This window comes from Amblyraja radiata, chromosome 4 (assembly GCF_010909765.2).
Source record: "Amblyraja radiata isolate CabotCenter1 chromosome 4, sAmbRad1.1.pri, whole genome shotgun sequence".
NCBI classification, from domain to species: domain Eukaryota; kingdom Metazoa; phylum Chordata; class Chondrichthyes; order Rajiformes; family Rajidae; genus Amblyraja; species Amblyraja radiata.
Window position 1 is genome coordinate 8,844,393 of NC_045959.1, and position 21,753 is coordinate 8,866,145.

Below are 21,753 nucleotides of genomic sequence, written 5' to 3' on the forward strand. Positions count from 1 at the left end.
GATTATTCACCAAAATATTGAACCCAGCCATAGCAATACTAAGAAAACAAAAACATATTGTCATGGCATATCTGGAGGATATTCTCATAGTAGGGAAAACGATGGAATTGGCTGTGGCAGCAGTATCAGCTACAAAACAGCTCCTCGAAACTCTGGGGTTCGTCCTACATCCAGATAAATCTAAGTTGAAGCCATCCACTATCATGGACTACCTGGGCTTCACAATTAACTCAGTCCATATGACTGTTACCTTGCCAAAGGCAAAAATGGTTGAATTAGCACAATCATGCAACAAATTAATGGTCAACGAGCGACCAACTATTCGACAAGTAGCAAGAGTAATTGGGGAAATGGTAGCAGCATTTCCGGCTACACAATTCGGACCTTTGCACTATCAAAAAATTTACAGAGAGCAAAGGTACGGGCAATAAAACGACATACAGGTCACTATGATCGTGTCATGAACTTACCCACTGAAGCAATATCAGAGCTACAGTGGTGGGCAGAAAACGTTTGGCATAGTTTCAGCCCTATCTTTATCACTAACCCTACTTTAGTTATTCAAACAGATGCCAGTGCTCAAGGCTGGGGAGCGACTAACTCCATATCCAGCACAAGTGGTAGATGGACTAAACTAGAGTCATCATTACTACTTACACTGGGCATTAACTATCTAGAGATGTTGGTCGCCTTTTATGGTTTTAAAGCATATTTATCTAATATGCAGCACTTGCATTTTCGGTTACAAATTGATAAATACTACGGTGATGGCTTATATTAACCATATGGGTGGCATAAAATCATTATCATGCGACAAATTGGTCAACATGATTTGGCAATGGTATGTCGAAAGACATATTTGGCTATCAGCTACTTACCTACCAGGTAAGCTAAACATCCATGCCATGAGAAAATTAAACGCCTGGGTTGCAAGTTTGAACAGACCTTACCTGGAACTGGGATTGTCCAAACAAACCATCACCACCATGTCGGCATCCCTTCGAACATCCACCAAGAGGCAGTACTTAACCAGCATCAAAAAAGGGAGAAGTACTGCCAGGAAACATGGACAACATACGCAACAGCTACAGCCACCAACATACTGGAGTTCCTGGCCATCTACACCACGATGTAGGGATCAGCTACAGTGCCATCAACACAGCGCAGAGTGCTCTTTCTGCTTATCTCAAACTAGCGCCAGGACAACAGGCGATGGGATCCCATCCACTGGTGGTAAAACTGATGAAGGGCATTTACAATATCAAGCCCTAAGCCCAGGTATACCCATATTTGGGATATCAGTGTGGTCCTGACATATCTCAGGGAATGGCCACCAGCCAGATCCCCCGGCCTCGAGCAAGCTACACTAAAGACGCTCATGTTGATGGCATTGTATCCGCTCAGAGGGTCCAGTCACTACACCTATTGCGACTGGACAACATGATCACAGCTCCAGACCAGATCTGTCGTTATCCAGCGACTGGTCAAACAGAGCAGTCCAGGAACACCTAATCCAGTCGTGGCTTACCCACCAGAACCACGGTTATGTGCCATGACCCACCTACTATCCTATATAGACACAACCAGAATATTCGAGGAAGATGAAAAGCCTTGTGGGTCAGTCACAAAAACCTTATGGTGGGATACGAGCCAAACCATTGCGAGATGGCTCAAGCAGGTGCTAGAAACTGCTGGGATAAACACTAACATGTACAAATTTTATTCCACCAGGGCAGCATCCATGTCGACGGCTAAAGAATGGACATGCCTATAGACCACATCCTGGCTACAGCAGGATGATGGGAAGGGAAAAGACCGTTCAGAAATTTTATAATAAGCCGTTGGCAAAACCTGGTTTATTTGCAGTAAAGATTTACGAACTGCAAATATTTAATTTAAGCCCAGGGGAGCAACTTAATTCTTTGTTGTTATTGTTTAAAAAATACCATTGTGTTTTTCTACAAATAGACTCATTGGTTCATTACGATAACACTTCCTCCCTCAAGAACTTCGGCAGTGAGTGAAATGAAACTGTTACACGGTTTGAAATCACAGAGCTTTGAAATCTTCACGTAGTCACTCACGTGACTCCGAAGTAAAATAGTAAGATTAAACGAGAACTTACCAGTTTGAAGTTTGATCTGTATTTTATGAGGAGTTACGATGAGGGATTACGTGCCCTCCGCTCCCACCCTCATTATATGGATCAAACTAATAAATTGATGTCTCCTTATCTTTACTATGTTTACTTCAAAATAACTGTGTCTATCTGTGATTCCACACCGCTGCTTGGAAGTATGCCGTGCCTGCGCACTGAGCGGGTTCTTCACGTAATCCCTCATCGTAACTCCTCATAAAATACAGATCAAACTTCAAACTGGTAAGTTCTCGTTTAATCTTACTATTTTGATTACTGATAAGGTAGAATGTGAATTAACCTGCAATGTGAAGAATTTAAATATGTGTTTTGATTCAATCTACTCTCATGAAGTGTCAACATTTTTGAAAATATAACTCTACTAGACTTTACAACCCTTAGTTAGAGGTCACAGAAGACCTATTATTATAAATAAGTTATTGTTAATATAATTTTCAATGGAATAAATGTTAATACATACCATACCCTAGTTTTTTTTATTGAGCTGTGCCAATTAATTGCTTATTAAATGTTTGCTTCTAGGTTTCCTTACTAAATGTGCTGAGTATTTCATTCCAAAGTCATTAGAAAAATCATTAATTTATTAAACTAATGATGTTTACATATGATAGAGCTTTTTTTTAAAGGAACTTAAAATGATTTAATACAGTCCAATGTGTTAATGCAGTTTAATTTGTGGTAAATTATATTCCTTGTTTTTATAGCTTAGGTCATGAATGGTCTAAGTGCTCATTAAACATTTGTTAGAACATAATGCACCCATGATTGTGTGATCCACAGCATTTCAAACAATGTTACAGTGGTTGTAAAGACTCACTGTGTGACTGTGTCACTGCAATTTGATTTAATTGTTCAAATTTTCCTTTTTCACTTCCAAGCATAGGGCTGGATTGTGACCATCCTTATTGGCCACTGTGGAAGCCCAGTGGAATAATCCAAATTAAGTTGCCAAGATGTCCAAGTTCTGCTGAAAGTCTGGTGGAGAGATCAGGGAATTTGCTGTGCTAATTTACGGCCAGTTTTTACCTACATGTAGTTTTATCTGGACTCCATTTGACGATGACCCCCACAGAAAATGAAAACAAAACTGAAGATGGTGTAAATCTGTAGCAAAAGGGATTCCGTTTAGCCTGTCAATTTCATCCCATCTCTCTCTGCATATGAAGCCATCTTGATTTTGATATTCCCTAATTCTAATGAAGGGTCGTCAACCTGAAACGTTAACTCTGTTTCTCTTTCCACAGATGTAGCCCTGATTTTGTTAACCTTCTTTGACAATCCTCTTTTCAGCAAAACTCTAATTAGATCCAAATAGTAATTAGCTCCAGATATCCTTAATCAGCAGAGACAGAATAAATATTTGGAAACTCAAAATCCATTCGATAACTCAAAATCTTACACGTTCAAATAAAATCTCTTGTTGCCTGAATGAACATTTATCCCAATATTTTTGTCAATAATTGATCTTGTAATTCAGCTATGTTATTCATAGAAACATAGAAACATAGAAAATAGGTGCAGGAGTAGGCCATTCAGCCCTTCGAGCCTGCACCACCATTCAATATGATCATGGTTGATCATCCAACTCAGTATCCTGTGCCTGCCTTCTCTACATACCCCCTGATCCCTTTAGCCACAAGGGCCACATCTAACTCCCTCTTAAATATAGCCAATGAACTGGCCTCAACTACTTTCTGTGGCAGAGAATTCCACAGATTCACCACTCTCTGTGTGAAAATTTTTTTATCATCTCGGTTCTAAAAGACTTCCCCCTTATCCTTAAACTGTGACCCCTTGTTCTGGACTTCCCCAACATCGGGAACAATCTTCCTGCTTCTAGCCTATCCAACCCCTTAAGAATTTTGTATGTTTCTCTAAGATCCCCCCTCAATCTTCTAAATTCTAGCGAGTACAAGCCGAGTCAGCACGAACACAGTCATTTTATAGATTAAATGCTGAAAGAAAAAAAGCATAAAAAGCATAATACACTCATACAGGTCCTGCCCAATTGTCTATGTATTCATTTAAATAAACATGCAGTAGATTGGCCTGTATCTTGGATGTGTGATCATCCCTGCATCAACATCCTCAATGTTGGCCAATCAGGCAAATTAAATGCACAATAACGAAACCTGTCTCTTCTGCCATTTTAACTGTACCTGTTTATAACTGTACCTGTTTATAAGCTTATAATGTTTTCCCTCAAGAAGTAGCCTTGCCCATTAATTGTTCTAAGAAGTCCAATTTTGGGTGAGCCTCAGGTTTTTAACCTTGAACCACAACCAATACACCACCAATTTCCATCTCAGAATGTCCAGCGAGAAACTGACATATAGTCGCAGGAGATGAGCAAAGTCATGGGGCGCATGTTTACAAGGGGGACAATTTATGCAGCATAGTGTCGTGGGATCACAATATTTCAGGATATATGATAGAACTATGATGGAACTAGTGCAGATTTTTGTTCACTTAAACAATGAACATGCATTATCTAATTACTTATTTAGGTTTAGGTTTATTATCATCACGTGTACAGTGAAAAGGTATGTTTTGCATCTTATCCAAATGGATCAGATTATACTGTACATCAGGGGTTGGCAACCTACGGCCCCCGGGCCGAATGCGGCCCGTAACCCAAAATCATCCGTTTCGCAAGCATATTTTTATTCCAGTAATCACCTGGCCCGCAGACTTCCGTCATCTCCGGTACCACACGGGCCTAAGGCCGCAGCACCCAGGTGCAACGGTGGAGTCGCCGAGCAGCGTCGAGAACGGCGAGCAGTGCCGAGCAGCGCCGAGCAGCGCCGGCAAGGCAGCGCACCTTCACTGTCAGGACTTCACTGTTGGGATCGGGGTTGTCAATAGGCTGGGGACGATTGAGTGTGAGTATTTGAGCCACTGCCTTCAGGACAGAGCCAAGGCAATGGTCCATAGGTACGCCATGTTTGTGAGCACCCGTAACTAGGGGCCAGTGCTCCGGGTGGCGTCCTCGAAGGGGCGGGGACCATGTGAACACGTGATTTGATGCCTGCCATCCGGGGTGGGATGGGGGCGGGATCCCTGTGTACACGTGATAGATGTGGCCCGCCTTCCACTCACAGACATGCGTCTTGGCCCCTTTGCAGAGCAAGGTTGCCCACCCCTGCTGTACATGAATACAATTATGTCAAACTCAAGTACAATAGATAGAGCAAGGGGCAAGGTACAGAGTGCAGAATATAGATGTCAGTACTGCAGCATGTTAGTTTCACAGACAAAATGTAATGTCCACCACGGGGTAGAGGTGAATCGGACAGTACCCAGCTTATCGAAGGGTCGTTCAAAAATCTAATAACAGAGGGGAAGGATCTGTTCCTGAGAGAGGAAGAAGCTGTCCTAGTTAAATGGAGAGGTAGTTCATTATCATAGTTACCTGCCAGCTTCGAATGTAAACCATGTCGAATCCCTTCCATACCGCCTGAGAGAGCTGAGCGGCCACATGACAAGTTTTACTCTGGGATTGTGGATGTCCCATAGGTAGATGTTCTCATGTGTGATCTGCATGGTGCATTCTCCATAGATGTCCAGGTTGGGGGTTGGCATCAAATACACATTGAACCGCTCTGAAAAAAAAAAAACATAAACATTTACGTAATTTTATACGGTGCTCACAACACAGAACCAGGCCATTCAGCGCAAAACCTGTTGAAGGATCAAGGGTCTCGACCCATTCTTTCTCTCCAGAGATGCTGCCTGACCCGCTGAGTTACTCCAGCATTTTAAGTAAGTAAGTAAGTAAGTAAGTAAGTAAGTAAGTAAGTAAGTAAGTAAATTTATTGGCCAAGTATTCACATACAAGGAATTTACCTTGGTGCTCCACCCACAAGTAACAACATGACATACAGTGACAGTTATGAATGACTCAGAAAACACTAAATATTAATAATAATAAAACATTAATGATAAAACACCATTGATAAAGCATGTGAACCAACAAAATACCAGATCAAAGGAAGGCTACAGATTTTTGGCTGTTGAGTAGAGCAACTACTCGTGGATATAAACTGTTTTTATGTCTGGCTGTGTCAGCTTTGACAGTCCGGAGTCGCCTTCCAGAGGGAAGTGATTCAAAGAACCTACTTTGTGTCTACTTTCAGCGCAAATGGTCTACGCTGATAATTATGTTCAAACCTCATCAAACTATTTTATATATAACTCCATCCACATTGCCTTGAGTTCTTCCAAGGGTTTATTAGATTCCTCTTAACTGGAACTATTTACACGAAAACTAATCCAGGTGGTAGCCAGTTCTATCTTCTCAACAATAGCTAGGTATACCTTTACCTTCCTTCTGATACTAATTCCTGAATTCGATCTAGGTGGGGAAAGACTGATCAAGGCTTATGGTGCAGTGCAATGTAATGTTCCTTCAACACATTATTCATATAAATAGACCCAAACGCTAATCTGCTGGTTACTTTCACATTTAACACAATTTAGATCGTTTGGGAACTGGAGCTGCTGTTTGATGACCTCAGGCTCATCCGGAATGCGGAATCCTTATGCCCCTGTCCCACTTAGGAAACCTGAACGGAAACCTCTGGAGACTTTGCGCCCCACCCAAGGTTTCCGTGCGGTTCCCGGAGGATTTTGTCAGTCTCCCTACCTGCTTCCACTACCTGCAACCTCCGGCAACCACCTGCAACCTCCGGGAACCGCACGGAAACCTTGGGTGGGGCGCAAAGTTTCCAGAGGTTTCCGTTCAGGTTTCCTAAGTGGGACAGGGGCATTTAGATGGGAGCTATTGAGAGGTGGTCACATCGGAGGTGCAGGCAGAGAATAAATGGGTGACCACCAGCAAAGGGAGGAGGGAAAAAGTTCTGGAATCCCTTGAGGCCTTTCTCTTGTAGGACCTCGAGGATGGTAATCTCTGGATTACTAGCAGCGCCACATGATAGTGAAGGTGGCAATATGAGGATAGGGCAGGCGAATGCATGGCTGTGGAGTTGGTGCAGGGGCAGGGATTTACATTTGTGAACCATTGGGATCTGTTAGGCACAGGTGACCTGTACAAGAGGGAGGGGTTGCATCTGCACTGGAGGGGCACCAACATCCTTGCAGGGTGATTGGCTAGTGCTACTCGGGAGGGTTTAAACTAGAATAGCAGGGGGGTGGGAACTAGAGCACGAGGTTAGCAAATGGAAGGGCTGATGAGAAAGTGGAGACTATGACAAGTAAGTCTCAAAGGAAGAACAGGAATGGAGAGGTCCATGAATATGGGGATACTGAAGGGTTGACGTATTGACTTCAATGCGAGAGGCTCATGACTGGCAGCTCAATATGCCTGTGTTTTGATGTTTCAGACAAGATACAGAGGAGGGTGAAAGAGGTGGAGTTGTTGCTTTGCTAATCAGGGAGAATGTCATGGAGGACATACTGGAGAGTACATGGAGTTCAGAGGACATACTGGAGAGTACATCTAATGAGCTCAAAAATAAGTAAGGAGCATTTGCTGCAATGGGATTATAATATAGGTCACCCAATAGCTAGCGGGAGATAGATGAGCAGATATGTAGACAGATTGGAATGGAGGGATATGGATCACTTAAAGGTAGATGAGTTCAGCACCATGTTCGGCACAAACATTGTGGACCAAAGGGCCCGTTCCTGTACTGGTCTGTTCTATCTTCTTCTTGCGTATGGCATGCACAACCTAAGGTTGGAAGACAACTTGTTTTATTTGATCTTATTTATTGCACGCCAGATTGATTGTATTCGTCGAACAAGGGCGGACCACGTGAAGGTTGCAATCTCCCACCCAGTCTGACTATGTAGATGAACAGCTCACTTCAACTCCATCTTGCTACAAAAAATGCCTGGCCCTGTGATCACTCAGAGGAATATGTTCCCAAGTGTACTGGTGATTGATTCTGTTTGTAGTTACCTTGCAAATTGCACAAGGGAATACTGGAGCAACTATTCATACATAATGGGTTTTACATTAACTCAAGGCAATGGACAGGATAATCAATCTAATCAGCAATTGCTCTGCCAATCAGAAATTAATCAGCTTGAATTTAGAAGAATGACCTTTTCTCAGTAAACACACAAAATTCTTCAGAGGGTTTGTCAGGGTAGATACAGAATTTATATTTCCCTTGACCTGGGTAGTTTATTGCCCAACAGTTTCTCTGTAATATAAAACTTGTCTTCCAAACTATTAAAGGGCCTTTTCACGGTGCGAGTTGACGCAAGATGTCACCAAAGTGAAGAGGTCATGGTCCAGCACGAGTCTCGCACGATATAACGGCAGTAGATAAAGAGTTCCCACGGTACTCGGCATTTATGTTATTCGTGCGAGTGACTTGGCCGTTTCCCGAGCTGTCGCGTTAAATCTTGAATGAACATCGTGAACTACACGTGACACAAATGATGTAACTTTTTTTTTCACACACTATATATATCCTCCCTTGGTTGAATCGGCTCATTTGGAGACATGCCTTTACGAAATAATTTCGAGTACAGGATGTTGGTTTTTTTCATTGACGCGCTGCATGCAGCTGCCCACTATGTGCATCGAAAACGCTTGCTTGAAGGCAGAAGGGAGAGATTAATTAAAAAGAGAATTAAGAGGAAGTCTCACTGGGTGAAGCCCATCTTTCAACGGAGAGCTCAATTTGGACAATATGAGCAACTGCTTAATGTGCTGTGCGAAGAGGATACAAGTGCATTCAAAAACTTTGTCAGAATTTCACCCGAGCTCTTTAATGAGTTAAAGAATAATTTGGGACCTCTGCTGAAGAAGACTGACACTGTAATGAGAAAAGCACTGGAACCAGGGTTGCGCATAGCAATCACCCTCCGCTACTTGGCCTCAGGCGATTCTTATACTGCGACTTTTTTACTTTGCAGCTGCAGGGCAGACAGACAGACTTATAAGAGAAGTTTAAGTTACTGCAAACACAGCACTTTTACATCAATAGCAATGTATGTTTTTAAATCTTGGATAACATTAAATGGTTCTCCTCTTGATGAACTTATATATCGTTATATAAACTCACATGAGCACTCGGGAAACTCGGCAGCCTTCGTCTCCAGCAGGTTCCTTTTTCTCTCCCTGTTTCTATAATCCTCTCTGGATTTATCGTACAGAATCTCGTTAAATTGGAACCATTCTACAAGTTCCCCCTCTTGTTCCCTGGTGAAGTTATATGACTTTACCTTCTGCCATCTTCCCTTTACGTCTGTAGAGGCTATTCCTACAACAGCTACTGGGGAGGCAATCTGAATTGCACCTTGCTCACCCTCTCCCTGCTCCAAGGAGCCCACAGGCAGTGTTATCTGTGGCATCTCCTGTTGCCTCTCCACCTGTCTCTCTTGCTGCGTCTCCTCCTCATTCTCCTGCATGGCAAAAACATCTCTGACCCGCTTTACCCCCTTCCTTTGAGATTTTCTGGGAGCCATCTCTGCAAGTGTTCCTGTTAAAAAGATTATCCAACAATGACAATTAGGTGGGACGTCCTCGAAGGACACATGTTCCCATGTGTCCTTTTGAGACCACCTTTTTTAGTCACCCTCTGTCCCCTCTGTCCAGCTTCCGGGTTTACCGTTCGCAGGAGTTCCCACGCGCTATATCTCTAAAATCTGAAGTTATGTAATGTCTAAAGGAACTGCAGACGCTGGTTAATGCTGGTTAATATGCACAGAAGGACACAAAATGTTGGTGTAACTCAGCAGGTAAGTCAGATCTGGGAAGAAAAGCATAAAAAGCTGGAGTAAGTCAGCGGGTCAGGCATCATCTCTGGAGAAAAAGAATAGGTGACGATTCGAATCGGAGCCCTTCTTCAGACATCCTAATCGGAATTGAGTCTGAAGATGTGTCTCGTCCCGAAACATCAGCTTTTTTTCTCCAGAGATGCTGCTTGACTCGCTGAGTTACTCCAGCTTTTTGTGTCTGTCTTCGGTTTAAACCAGCATGTGCAGTTCACTCCTTACACGGGTCTCTGCACAACATTGATTGGTAGCGTTCCGGACCCCTGGACCCGAGGACTCCGACCTGTATCTCTCAAAGAAGTACATGTGAAAAATATCTCACGGACCATAAAAATGCGTAACCTTTCAGTAAAGTCCCTTTTAAAGTCCCTTTTAAAGATTATAGTTATTTTCTTGAATCTCATTAACATAACTCATGAATAAGTTGATGTCCATATGCGGATGTAAATCTTTATTTTTATTTATTTTTTAAATTCAATCCCACTGAAGATAATTTGTAATCACCTTCTGTCCCCTCTGTCCAGCTTCCGGGTTCACCGTTCGCAGGAGTTCCCACGGTACCCGCAAGAGTTATTACGGATATCGCACGGATATCTCACTGGCCACTACGTTCATATAATGTTGCAATACTCAACCACAAGTGTACAAGTCACTCTTGGAGAAATTCAAATTTTCTTGAATTTTCTCCCGAGTGACCAAGTTACACGATGACCTGCCGTTAGCGCTACGGTGGTCCACGGTGGTCCACGAATGCCGCACTGTTATCGCACGAGGTTCCCACGATGTTGAACTCTGGTTAACTCTTGCGTCAAGTCGCCCCGTGTAAAAGCCGCATTACACCTTCAATGACTGTGCTAGTGTCCTGCAACTATATTTTGTATTTTATCATTATTCTGTTATTTTTCTCTCCGTTGTACTTGTGTATGGCCTGACTGTACTCATCTTTAATATGATTATGGATCACACCCAAATAAAGGTTTTATACTACATCTGTGTACACATGACAATAAATTTGGGTTCATGGTATCAAACTGACAGTCTGCCATTAAGGACAGAGCTACGAAGATTTTTTACTAGAGAGTAGTAAAGGGCCTGTCCCACGAGCATACGACTGCATGCGGCAAGCGTGACCAAACCGGAAGCGGGGGCCGCGCAGAGGTTGCGTGATCCCGTACGAGTTGACGTGAAGTTCGAGCGAAGCCCGCGGGAAGTTTGCGCTAGGTGTACGCTGTTGATGTTTTAGATTTGAAGGAAAGAAGACATCGAGAGTTAGTTTAGAATACAAGTTAACCATGCTGGATGATATCAAACAATGGAGCAGACACAACGGGTGAAATAACCCAGTCCTGGCATTGTAGAAACAAGGAATTGCAGATGCTTGTTTGAAAAAGAGACACAAAGAAGGAGTAACTCAGCAGGATAAGCAGCATCCCTGGAGAACATGGATAGGTGATGTTTCGGATTGGGAACCTTCTTCATTCTGATTGTATGGAGGGCAGGAAAAGAATAGCAGGTAATGGCTATATTTAAGAGGGAGTTAGATGTGGCCCTTGCGGCTAAAGGGATCAGGGGGTATAGAGAGAAAGCAGGTACAGGATACTGAGTTGGATGATCAGCCATGATCATATTGAATGGCGGTGCAGGCTCGAAGGGCCGAATGGCCTACTCCTGCACCTATTTTCTATGTTTCTATGTAATGGGTGAATACAGGCAAGCAGGGTTTGATAGGCGGATGGGAGGTCCAGAAGGGCTTGGCAGACCAAGTGCGAGTGTTCGGCGGAACAGTCACCCTATGCTTGGTCTCGCCGATGTACAGGAGAACACATCGGGAACACTGGATGCAGTAGTTGAGGTTAAAGGTGGTGTATGTATATCTCTGTGTCACCTGGAGGATTGCTGGGGTCCCTGAAAGGAGGCGAGGGAGAAGGCGTGGGGACAGATGTTAGAAGGGGGAGGGGGTGGTTAAAGTCCTTACATTCCTGATCTTTAAAATATTTAAAGCAATTTTATTGTGCAGAGCTTCAAACAACTCCCTGTTCATGCAAAATAAGATTAAATCTTGTTCGTCATTTCAAAGGTGTATTTGTCTCAATAGCAGGTGAAATGTAACAATAGCTGTTACATCTGTACCAAAGCTTCACCTGACACACAACAAATAATCAACCTGCTGTGCTACCTGGCGTCAATTGTAAAATAAATAGCTATAAGCCATGAAAGGTCCTTCACCTCACCCCATGCAATATCCAACATCCGAGACTGAGTACTCCTCACTTCAATAAATATATTGAATGATTTCAGTATAGGAATAAAGAGGTTCTTCTGCAGTTGTATAGGGCTCTGGTAAGACCACATCTGGAGTATTGTGCACAGTTTTGGTCTCCTAATTTGAGGAAGGACATCCTTGTGATTGAGGCAGTGCAGCGTAGGTTCACGAGATTGATCCCTAGGATGGCGGGACTGTCATATGAGGAAAGATTGAAAAGACTAGACTTGTATTCACTGGAGTTTGGAAGGATGAGGGGATATCTTATAGAAACATATAAAATTATAAAAGGACTGGACAAGCTAGATGCAGGAAAAATATTCCCAATGTAGGGCGAGTCCAGAACCAGGGGCCACAGTCTTAGAATAAAGGGGAGGTCATTTAAGACTGAGGTGAGAAAAAACCTTTTCACCCAGAGAGTTGTGAATTTGTGGAGGTGCTTTTGGGGGGTTCACCCCTCTGAAGGATTTCCTGACGTCGGCCTCTGTGACTGAGACTAAACTTTTTCACCCAGAGAGTTGTGAATTTATGGAATTGCCTGCCACAGAGGGCAGTGGAGGCCAAGTCACTGGATGGATTTAAGAGAGAGTTAGATAGAGCTCTAGGGGCTAGTGGAGTCAAGGGATATGGGGAGAAGGCAGGCATGGATTATTGATAGGGAACGATTAGCCATGATCACAATGAATGGCGGTGCTGGCTCGAAGGGCCGAATGGCCTCATTCTACACATATGTTCTATGTTTCTCTCTATGTTTCTATGAAGTTAGGGATGGGTTCAAAAGATTTGAATTAAAATCTTCAATCGGTATTTCAAATCAGGAAGGATGAAGGGAAGGCAGGACTTTTGAGAAGAAAATCATTTGGCTGAATTCTCATCTTCAGGTGATTTAAGAGGAGGTTAGTGATTGCCTAGTCTTAGAGGAATTAAAGATTCCCCCACAGGACTCTACACAGCTATATACAACACCACTGCACTTCACTCTCCCCCACCAAGCTAAATTATCCTGGAAAACAATGATAGCTAATTTTCTTCTACATCAACAACCTGTTAAATTCTGGTTTATATTACATTTATCTTCAAATCAAATAAGTGTGCCAAAAATGTTGGCACTATCTCAGCTGTTTCCATTGGCACACAATCAAACTTTCTCAAAATCATGAACTCAAACCTTCCTTTATTCTCTACCTGAATTCATATTCTCACTGCTGTAGTCTTGCTGATTATAGCCACATTCATATCAGTATCTGTAGTCCATTAAACCTCAGATGCCAGACATTGCTAGCTCATATTCTGCATCACATCGTACATTCTCATAAATGGTTGCATCCTATCCTTCAAAATCACAAGCATCTATTGGAATGCTGGCCCTCTCAGTCCTACAATACTCTCATTCCATTTTAACATTCCCTTCTCCAAAATGTGTGCACGTCATTTTGGTAATTTCATCTTAAACCCTCACTGTTAATTTTGTTTCTTGTCACAGTATTGAAGCAGTATTGAACCTGAATCAAAATCACCAGCAATATCTCCCATCATTGTACTTGTAGTGGTTACTCCCTCCAGCCACTTAAGAGACAACATGGGGAAAGAAGAATGTTGTATTACGCATGTGAGCTTTCCATGAGACTCTCAGAGTTTCTCGAAAGATAAATCTTCATAACACAGTCTTTTGATTAATAGTTTCTTTATTGTTGAAGAAAAACAGTAAGATATTCATCCGACCTTCTTCTTAGACTCGTACACTTTAATCTTCGTCAAACTCCAGCATATCGCTTTTAAACGTTAGAAAACTCATCATGTCTCGGCAAAGCTCCACATGGTCGAAGGTTGTTCCTTCTAACCATGTTGAGCTCTAAAACCAAACTAACAAACTAAGCTTCTGAACAAGAGAACCCCGCAGCAAACACGCCTCCGACTATATAATAAATCCCACCCACATAATTACGGGCAGAATATAATTTAAAGGCAAATGCCATAATTAATGACACACAAAATAAAGCCAAATGGCCACTACAGTACACATCATGTAGTATATATACCTCCTTGACCTCTATCCCATCCTCTTGAAAGCTCTGTTGTCTGCCTCAGGGAGTTTGTATTTCCCTACTGTCAGTTTTCCCTGTCCTAATTCAATCACAGTACCTCCAACAATGGAATTTTACTTCGGAGTCACGTGAGTGACTACGTGAAGACCCCGCCAGCACGCATGCGTGACATAGCATCTCACGCAGTGCAACAGCGATGGGTGGGGAAACGAGCTCCCCCGCAATAAAGTTTAAAACGGGACCTCCAGGTAAGTAAAACTTATTCTGAGGTCGTATTTGAGAAACCCTTGTTGTGCTCTGTTTTATAGAGAACATGGACAAGGGCTGGAAAACAAAGAAGGTCGCACCCCGTCCGACTGTCCAGGAGGGTTCCAGCAATGGGGGGCTGCGGTCCACAGTCACCAACGAAAATTCTGCAGAGCCGAGCCCAACGCCGCAAGCTGCTCAGCTCGAACCACCGCAGCGGGTTGGAGGCAAGGCAAAGCAGACGTCGGTCCGGCCGGTAGACTCCGATGAGTCCGGCACGGAAGACGCGCCGCCTGAGAGTGGCAAAGGTGACCTTTGCCCCGCATGGAGCGGTTGATAGAGCAAATGCTCCAGCGGGACTTGCTCCGGGAGATGGGGCAAGCCCGCCAAGGGAGTGCATGCACACCCGCAACAGTGCAATACCCAGCACTGACCATCGCATCTCCCTCAGCAGAGGGGAGCGTTGGTGACCAGGGCTGGGCTGGTCAAGAAGAGGGGTCTTTGGCTGAAGACAACAGCAGTATGCTGGGGGTGCAGGAACAGGAAGAGCTGCTGGGAGTGGTAAACCGCTACACTGTAACACCGTGAGCGGGACAGCCGTTACAGCCTAAACTGGCGGCTAGTATTGACTACCTGTCCTTCAACCCACTTCAAGAACAGGTAGTTAATGAGGCGTTGGAATTATACACACCCCCGGAGAATTGTATTTCGCTCAATGTACTGGCCGTCAACAACCAAATCTGGGGGTACATTGGTTTGGGCATACGAACCCAAGAAGTAAAACTCCAAAAAATTCTGAAGCTCAGCCGTTACACCATACGCTCGTTCCGTGGATGGGGTCGAAATGACCAACAACCAACAAGACACCCTGGCTCTACTGTGTAACACACAGTATGAGATTAACAGCCTGCGGAAAGAAGCCATAAGACCTGCCCTCAATCCCAAATTTGCAGGGTTGAGCAAAACTCCGACCTCACAACCTCAAATCCTGCTATTTGGTAAAGACCTGCCGAAGCAGGTAAAAGATCTGGATGAGGAGTCGAAAGCACTTGGACTCATGAGGGCAGGCCCCGGAAAGCGCAAGGCCACGCAACCCAGACGGCAGCACCCCTACGCATCCACCAACAGGTGTCAACATCATGATGCTGGTGAAAGCATGGGGCCCGCATATCATCCCGGAGGTCTTTTTTAGGACAGGGCCCAGAGCGGACCCCATGGAAGATGCGCCAAAACCACACAGCAACACCTCGACCGATGAAGAGCCGGAAACCCAAGAAATTAATATTCTACCGGGAACAATGGAGGTAGGTGGGTCTGGTTCCTTCCAGAACATAAAAGGTGCAGGGCCTTTACTAACTGGGGGAAGATTACTCCTGTTTTTGGAAGCATGGAGGGCTATCACTCTCGATAATCATATACTACAAAGTATTCAGGGATACAAAATTGAATTCATTCAAAAAATTATGCCGCCAGTTCAGCATGCACCCTACAGAGAGTTTACCCTCTCACAAAAATAAAAATGCGAGGGACAGGCAGAACTGGTGAGACTACACACAAAAGGAGTCACAGAGAAATCGGAACATGACCCTTTGGAATTTGTATCAAATATCTTTACAAAAACCAAAAGAGATGGTGGATGTCACATCATCATTGACTTAACGACACCGAATACTTTTGTCAAGTATATACATTTCAAAATGGAAACATTTGTTACTGCCAAACAATTGATTTCCAGAGGATACTTCATGGCATGCATCCATCTAAAAGATGCATACTATTCAGTACCCATTCATAAGGATCATCGTAGATACCTAAAGTTTAACTGGATGGGGCAACAATGGCAGTATAAAGCGTTGCCAAATGAACTAACATCAGCTCCAAGATTATTTACCAAGATATTAAAACCCGCCTTGGCAATACTAAGAAAACAAAAACATATTGTCATGGCATATCTTGATGACATTTTAATAGTGGGAAAAACCCTGGAATTAGCTAAATCAGCAGTATTAGCTACTAAACAATTGTCTGAAACTCTGGGGTTTGTTATACATCCAGATAAATCTAAGTTGACACCATCCACAACTATGGACTATCTGGGATTCACAATTAACTCAGTCCACATGGCTGTAACATTGCCAAAAGAAAAAGCAGCAGAATTGGCACAAGCCTGCAACAAATTAATGATTACCAATCTACCAACTATTCGACAGGTGACAAGAGTAATTGGGAAATTAGTAGCAGCATTTCCAGCTACCCAGCTTGGACCTTTGCATTACCAAAACTTACAAAGAGCAAAGGTGCAAGCGCTAGAACAACATGCAGGTCATTTTGATCGACCCATGAAATTACCAGCTAAAGCAATATCAGAATTACAATGGTGGAAATTGAACTTTTGACATAGTTCCAGCCCCATCATTATCAATAACCCAACAATCACGATACAAACGGATGCTAGTGCTCAAGGCTGGGGAGCAACTAACACTATATCTAGTACAGGTGGTAGATGGAACATACAAGAATCATCACTACTGCAGATACTGGGTATAAATTATTTGGAAATGTTGGGTGTGTTTTATGGGCTAAAAGCTTACTGTTCAGCTATGCACCATTTGCATGTCCGCCTACAAATTGACAATACCACGGTGGTGGTCTATATTAACCATATGGGCGGGATAAAATCGATATCATGTGATAATCTGGTCAACACAATCTGGCAATGGTGTGTCGACAGACATATTTGGCTATCAGCAACTTACCTACCAGGTAAGCTTAATACAGTGGCAGACACCAGGTCACGAAAATTCAACGATAACACCGAATGGATGTTAAACCCCAAAGTATTTGCTGAAATTACAAAGCAATATGGAACACCGGATATCGATCTCTTCGCATCCCGACTGAATCACCAGTTATCAACATATGTCGCTTGGGAACCAGACCCTGAGGCAGCAGCGATGGACGCGTTCCGCTGAATTGGGGAAATTTGTTTTTCTATGCCTTTCCCCCCTTCTGCCTCATCAGTCGGGTCCTACGCAAAATACAAATGGACTCTGCTTCAGGTATTTTGGTAGTACCCGACTGGCCTACACAGCCATGGTTCCCTGTGGTCCTTGACATGGTCACTGAACCACCCATGACCATTCCCAGAAGACCAGATCTGTTGATCCACCATGTCACAGGCGAGAGTCATCCGTGCCATGACAGAATAAATCTGTTGGGTTGCAGAATTTAAAAAGACCGTTATTGGACCTGGGACTGTCAAACAGGACCATGGACATGATGACAGCATCTCACCGACAATCCACCAAGAAACAGTACCTCTCCAGCATCAGGAAGTGGGAAGCGTACTGTTCAAGAACTGGGGCGACATATAGAACAGCAACTATAACGATCGTACTGGAGTTCCTGTCCAGCCTTCACTACGACGAAGGTCTGAGTTACAGTACAATTAATTGTGCTAGGAGTGTGCTGTCAGCCTATCTAAGGCAGGCCCAGGACAACAGTCCATAGGATCACATCCGCTAGTGACCAAACTAATGAAAGGTATTTTTAATACAAATCCCCCTAGACCAAGGTACACCCAGATCTGGGATGTCAGTGTCGTCCTGTCATTTCTAAGGGGATGGTCACCAGCCAGATCCCTGACTCTGGAACAGCTCACCCGGAAAACGGTAATGCTGATGGCTTTAGTCTCAGCGCAAAGGGTCCAGTCTCTACACCATCTAAGACCGGACAATGTGGTCACATCAGCTGACCAAATAACATTCACAATCTGGAAGCTGGTCAAGCAGAGCAGACCGGGAACTTCAGGACTTACAATGGTATTCCGGGCTTACCCACCTGACCCCCGTTTATGTGTCATGACTCATCTGCTTCTATACCTCAGCACAACCAAAACATTCCGAGGGAGAGAAAAGGCACTATGGGTCAGCTTCAAAAAGCCACATGGTCGGGTGTCGGTACAAACCATCTCAAGATGGCTCAGACAGGTATTGGGAGCTGCTGGGGTGGATACTGACATTTTAAAATCTCACTCCACCAGGGCAGCAGCAACATCGGCGGCTAGGAATATAGACGTGCTAATGGACCATATCCTGGCAACAGCGGGGTGGTCCACGGAAATAACTTTCCAAACGTTCTATAACAAGCCGATTGCCAAACCTGCATTGTTTGCAGAAAGGATTTTAAATTCTGCAAATGTATAATTTAAGCCCGGGGGAGCGTTATTTTCTTTGTTTAAAATAAAAATTGTTATTGTTTTTAAAAAACTGATTCATGTTTAATTGCAATAACATACTTCCTCCCTTGATGACTTCGGCAGTGAGTGAAGCATGGACTGTTACACGGCTTGAAATCACAGAATTTTAAAATCTTCACGTAGTCACTCACGTGACTCCGACGTAAAATAGTAAGATTAAATGAGAACTTACCAGTTTGAAGTTTGATCTTTATTTTATGAGGAGTTACGATGAGGGATTACGTGCCCTCCGCTCCCGCCCTCAATTATAAAGGTCAACTGGTATCCTAGTTCTTCTTATCTTTACTATGTTTATTTCAATTGCTGTGTTCTGTGATTCCACACCGCTGCTTTGAAGAATGTCGCGCATGCGTGCTGGCGGGGTCTTCACGTAATCCCTCATCGTAACTCCTCATAAAATAAAGATCAAACTTCACACTGGTAAGTTTTCGTTTAATCTTACTATTATTTCCCCTTTCTATGTAAAGTCTTTCTAATGCTTCTCCCTTTGACTGCTCCTCGTCTACACAATGTCCTTGGTGAACATTATCCAAAACCGTGGGCCACCTCTACGATTTCAGACACTTATGTGTCAGAAGGAACTGCAGATGCTGCTTTAAACTGAAGATAGACACAAAAAGCTGGAGTAACTCTGGAGTAACTGAAGTGTCTAACTCCAGACACTTATTTGCAAATCTATTTCCTTCATCAACAATCATCTCAGGTTGAATGAAACTGATCTGAATGTCATTGATCTCTCCCCCCCCCCTCCCCCTCCCCCTCTCCCTCTCCCTCTCCCTCCCCCTCCCCCTCTCCCTCTCCCTCTCCCTCCCCTCCCCCCTCTCTCCCCCTCTCTCCCTCTCAATTCAATTCAATTCAATTCAATTTCAAGTTAAAAACTTTATTGGCATGATAAAAAAACATTGTTATATTGCCAAAGTATAAAACATGACATACATATTTAAAATGCATAAGTATAACTACAAGTATACAGTGCATGGATAGATATGTCCCTGCACATAAACTCCCTCTCTCCCTCTCTCCCTCTCTCCCTCCCTTATCCCATTCTTTCCCTCTGTCCACATTGTGATGTACTCGCTCTCAAGCCCAGTTTGTGTGGTTCTCTTAAAATACAACACTATCTTAATCTACCCTATTTGCTTGAACTAAACATGCAACAGAGTAGCTAATAGTTATTGCACATTGCCTCTAAAAATCATTTCAAACTACTACTATCTTATGAATGTAGCGTACAAGATTGAATTCATGCTTCTAATCCACAGTTTCCAGGCAAGCTTGTTCACACATAAGCTTACTTGTCGCTATTGTCAAGTAACTAGTGAATACCCAATGTTTGGGAGGCAATCAGGGTTAACTTGGTTGCAAATTGTAGCTGCATATGTGAAAGTCCTGCACACAATGACAGTTTCTCCTCAGTCACACATAGTAGCAATCAGAGGTCCAATTGCTGTTTCAGAGAACTTCCATCCAAAGTAGGTGTTGGGGGCAGAGGGGAACGAGGGGTGTTTGTTTTGTGGACTTTATTCCCAAAACTGTGACTGTATAGCTATCACTTGGAGAACAGAGTATAAGTGCTAGCTCTTGCAGGAGCTTGGTCCGTGGGTGATCACTTGCAATAGAATAGCTTTCTGCATTCTAAGGGTATGGTATGAGCTTTGCATGAACATGGTTTTTCAATGGATATCCTGATGGAGTGTTATAGCAACCCCAAGGACCATATGTAAAAACTAGCAATGGGATTATAAAAGGAACTTTGCATAGCCAAGCTTTGAGTGAGAGCTCAAACTTAATATTAATGTCGGAAGATTTTGCAGTGAGATGATTATCTTCAAAAAGGGATCAATCAACCCTTTTTTTATAACGTTGTCGAACGATGACAGCCATACTCTTTTAGAGTGACCGCCGATGATGATGATGAATTACAAACACACAATTATGCGCAGACCTTTACAAAGATTTATTGAATATTATTACCATGTTTATTATTTATGAATATTGAAAAAAGATCTTTAAAGAATATTTATCCTTTACCAGAATCTTCAAAGGCTTTAACACTATTTCCCTTGGAGAGATGGAAACATCTGTCACTTTTATAGGCTTTGAAGGTATTTTTCTTTTTTGCAGGTCACTACAGCTCAGCTGAATATTTCCTACTGCCCCATATTTATATTCTATCACAAGTTCTGTCACATGTTTTGTTGTGTTAATTTAATTTCTGCAGTACGTTACACTTCTAAAGAATTCTGTGATTCAATTGGTGGATTCCTGGATTCCAAAATGAAAATACTTGCAATGACATCCTCATTAAGTATAAATGGGCAAACTAAGCAGAATGCATCATTAAATTGCCCTTATCTTGCATAAATTACATTAAAATTCAGAAGTCATTCCTTGCAATGGACAGTTATCTTTTCAAAAGCTTAATTAACTTGAATTTCTTTGACCTCTCAAACCATATATTACTCTGGGCTATTTACCACTAAATACTCGGAAGCATTTTATATGCATAAATATCATCTCAATGTTTCAATAAAGCTCACAGCTTTATGGTTTCAGTTAATGCCTCGCTCATACATTATTCAAAGCAGCATTTCCCCGAATCAAAGCGTAAGTCCTGTCAGTTTCGCAAATTCTTACTTAGCAAACCAGACAACTCTTGCCTTGAACATTCATGTTGGAGGTCTGTCAGAAGATGAAATAAAACATAGTGCTCAGTTGTTTAAAGTACATATTTTCAGCAAAACTGACAAGAGTATTTCTTTGATAAGTGAATGCTATTCCCTCGTCACAGGCATTCTTACACTAAGGGATAACTGTATTCTTGATGGTTATATTTCGGGTGCCTTTGCACAGGGTCTGAAATAGCTTTGAGGTTCGAGGGAGACATCTAGGTCCCGACCAACAATAGGCAAGTGAGGTTAAATTAGTCAAGGTGTGAAACTCAACTTGATTATTTCTTGTTAAGTTACAGCAGGTAAGGGAGCAACCATGCAAGACACTTTGGACTACCTGGTCAGTGATTATAATATTC

The 21,753-nt window shown here is 43.0% G+C and overlaps 1 protein-coding gene across 1 annotated transcript in view; it reads right to left on the minus strand.

Annotated features, from left to right (window-relative positions):
* Positions 1–21,753, minus strand: part of dok6 (docking protein 6) — a 487,069-nt gene that overhangs the window by 96,021 nt on the left and 369,295 nt on the right. The window contains exon 5 of the mRNA XM_033018929.1: positions 5,571–5,760. Within this exon, the coding sequence (XP_032874820.1) occupies positions 5,571–5,760 (190 nt within the window). The remainder of the gene's footprint in view (positions 1–5,570; positions 5,761–21,753) is intronic.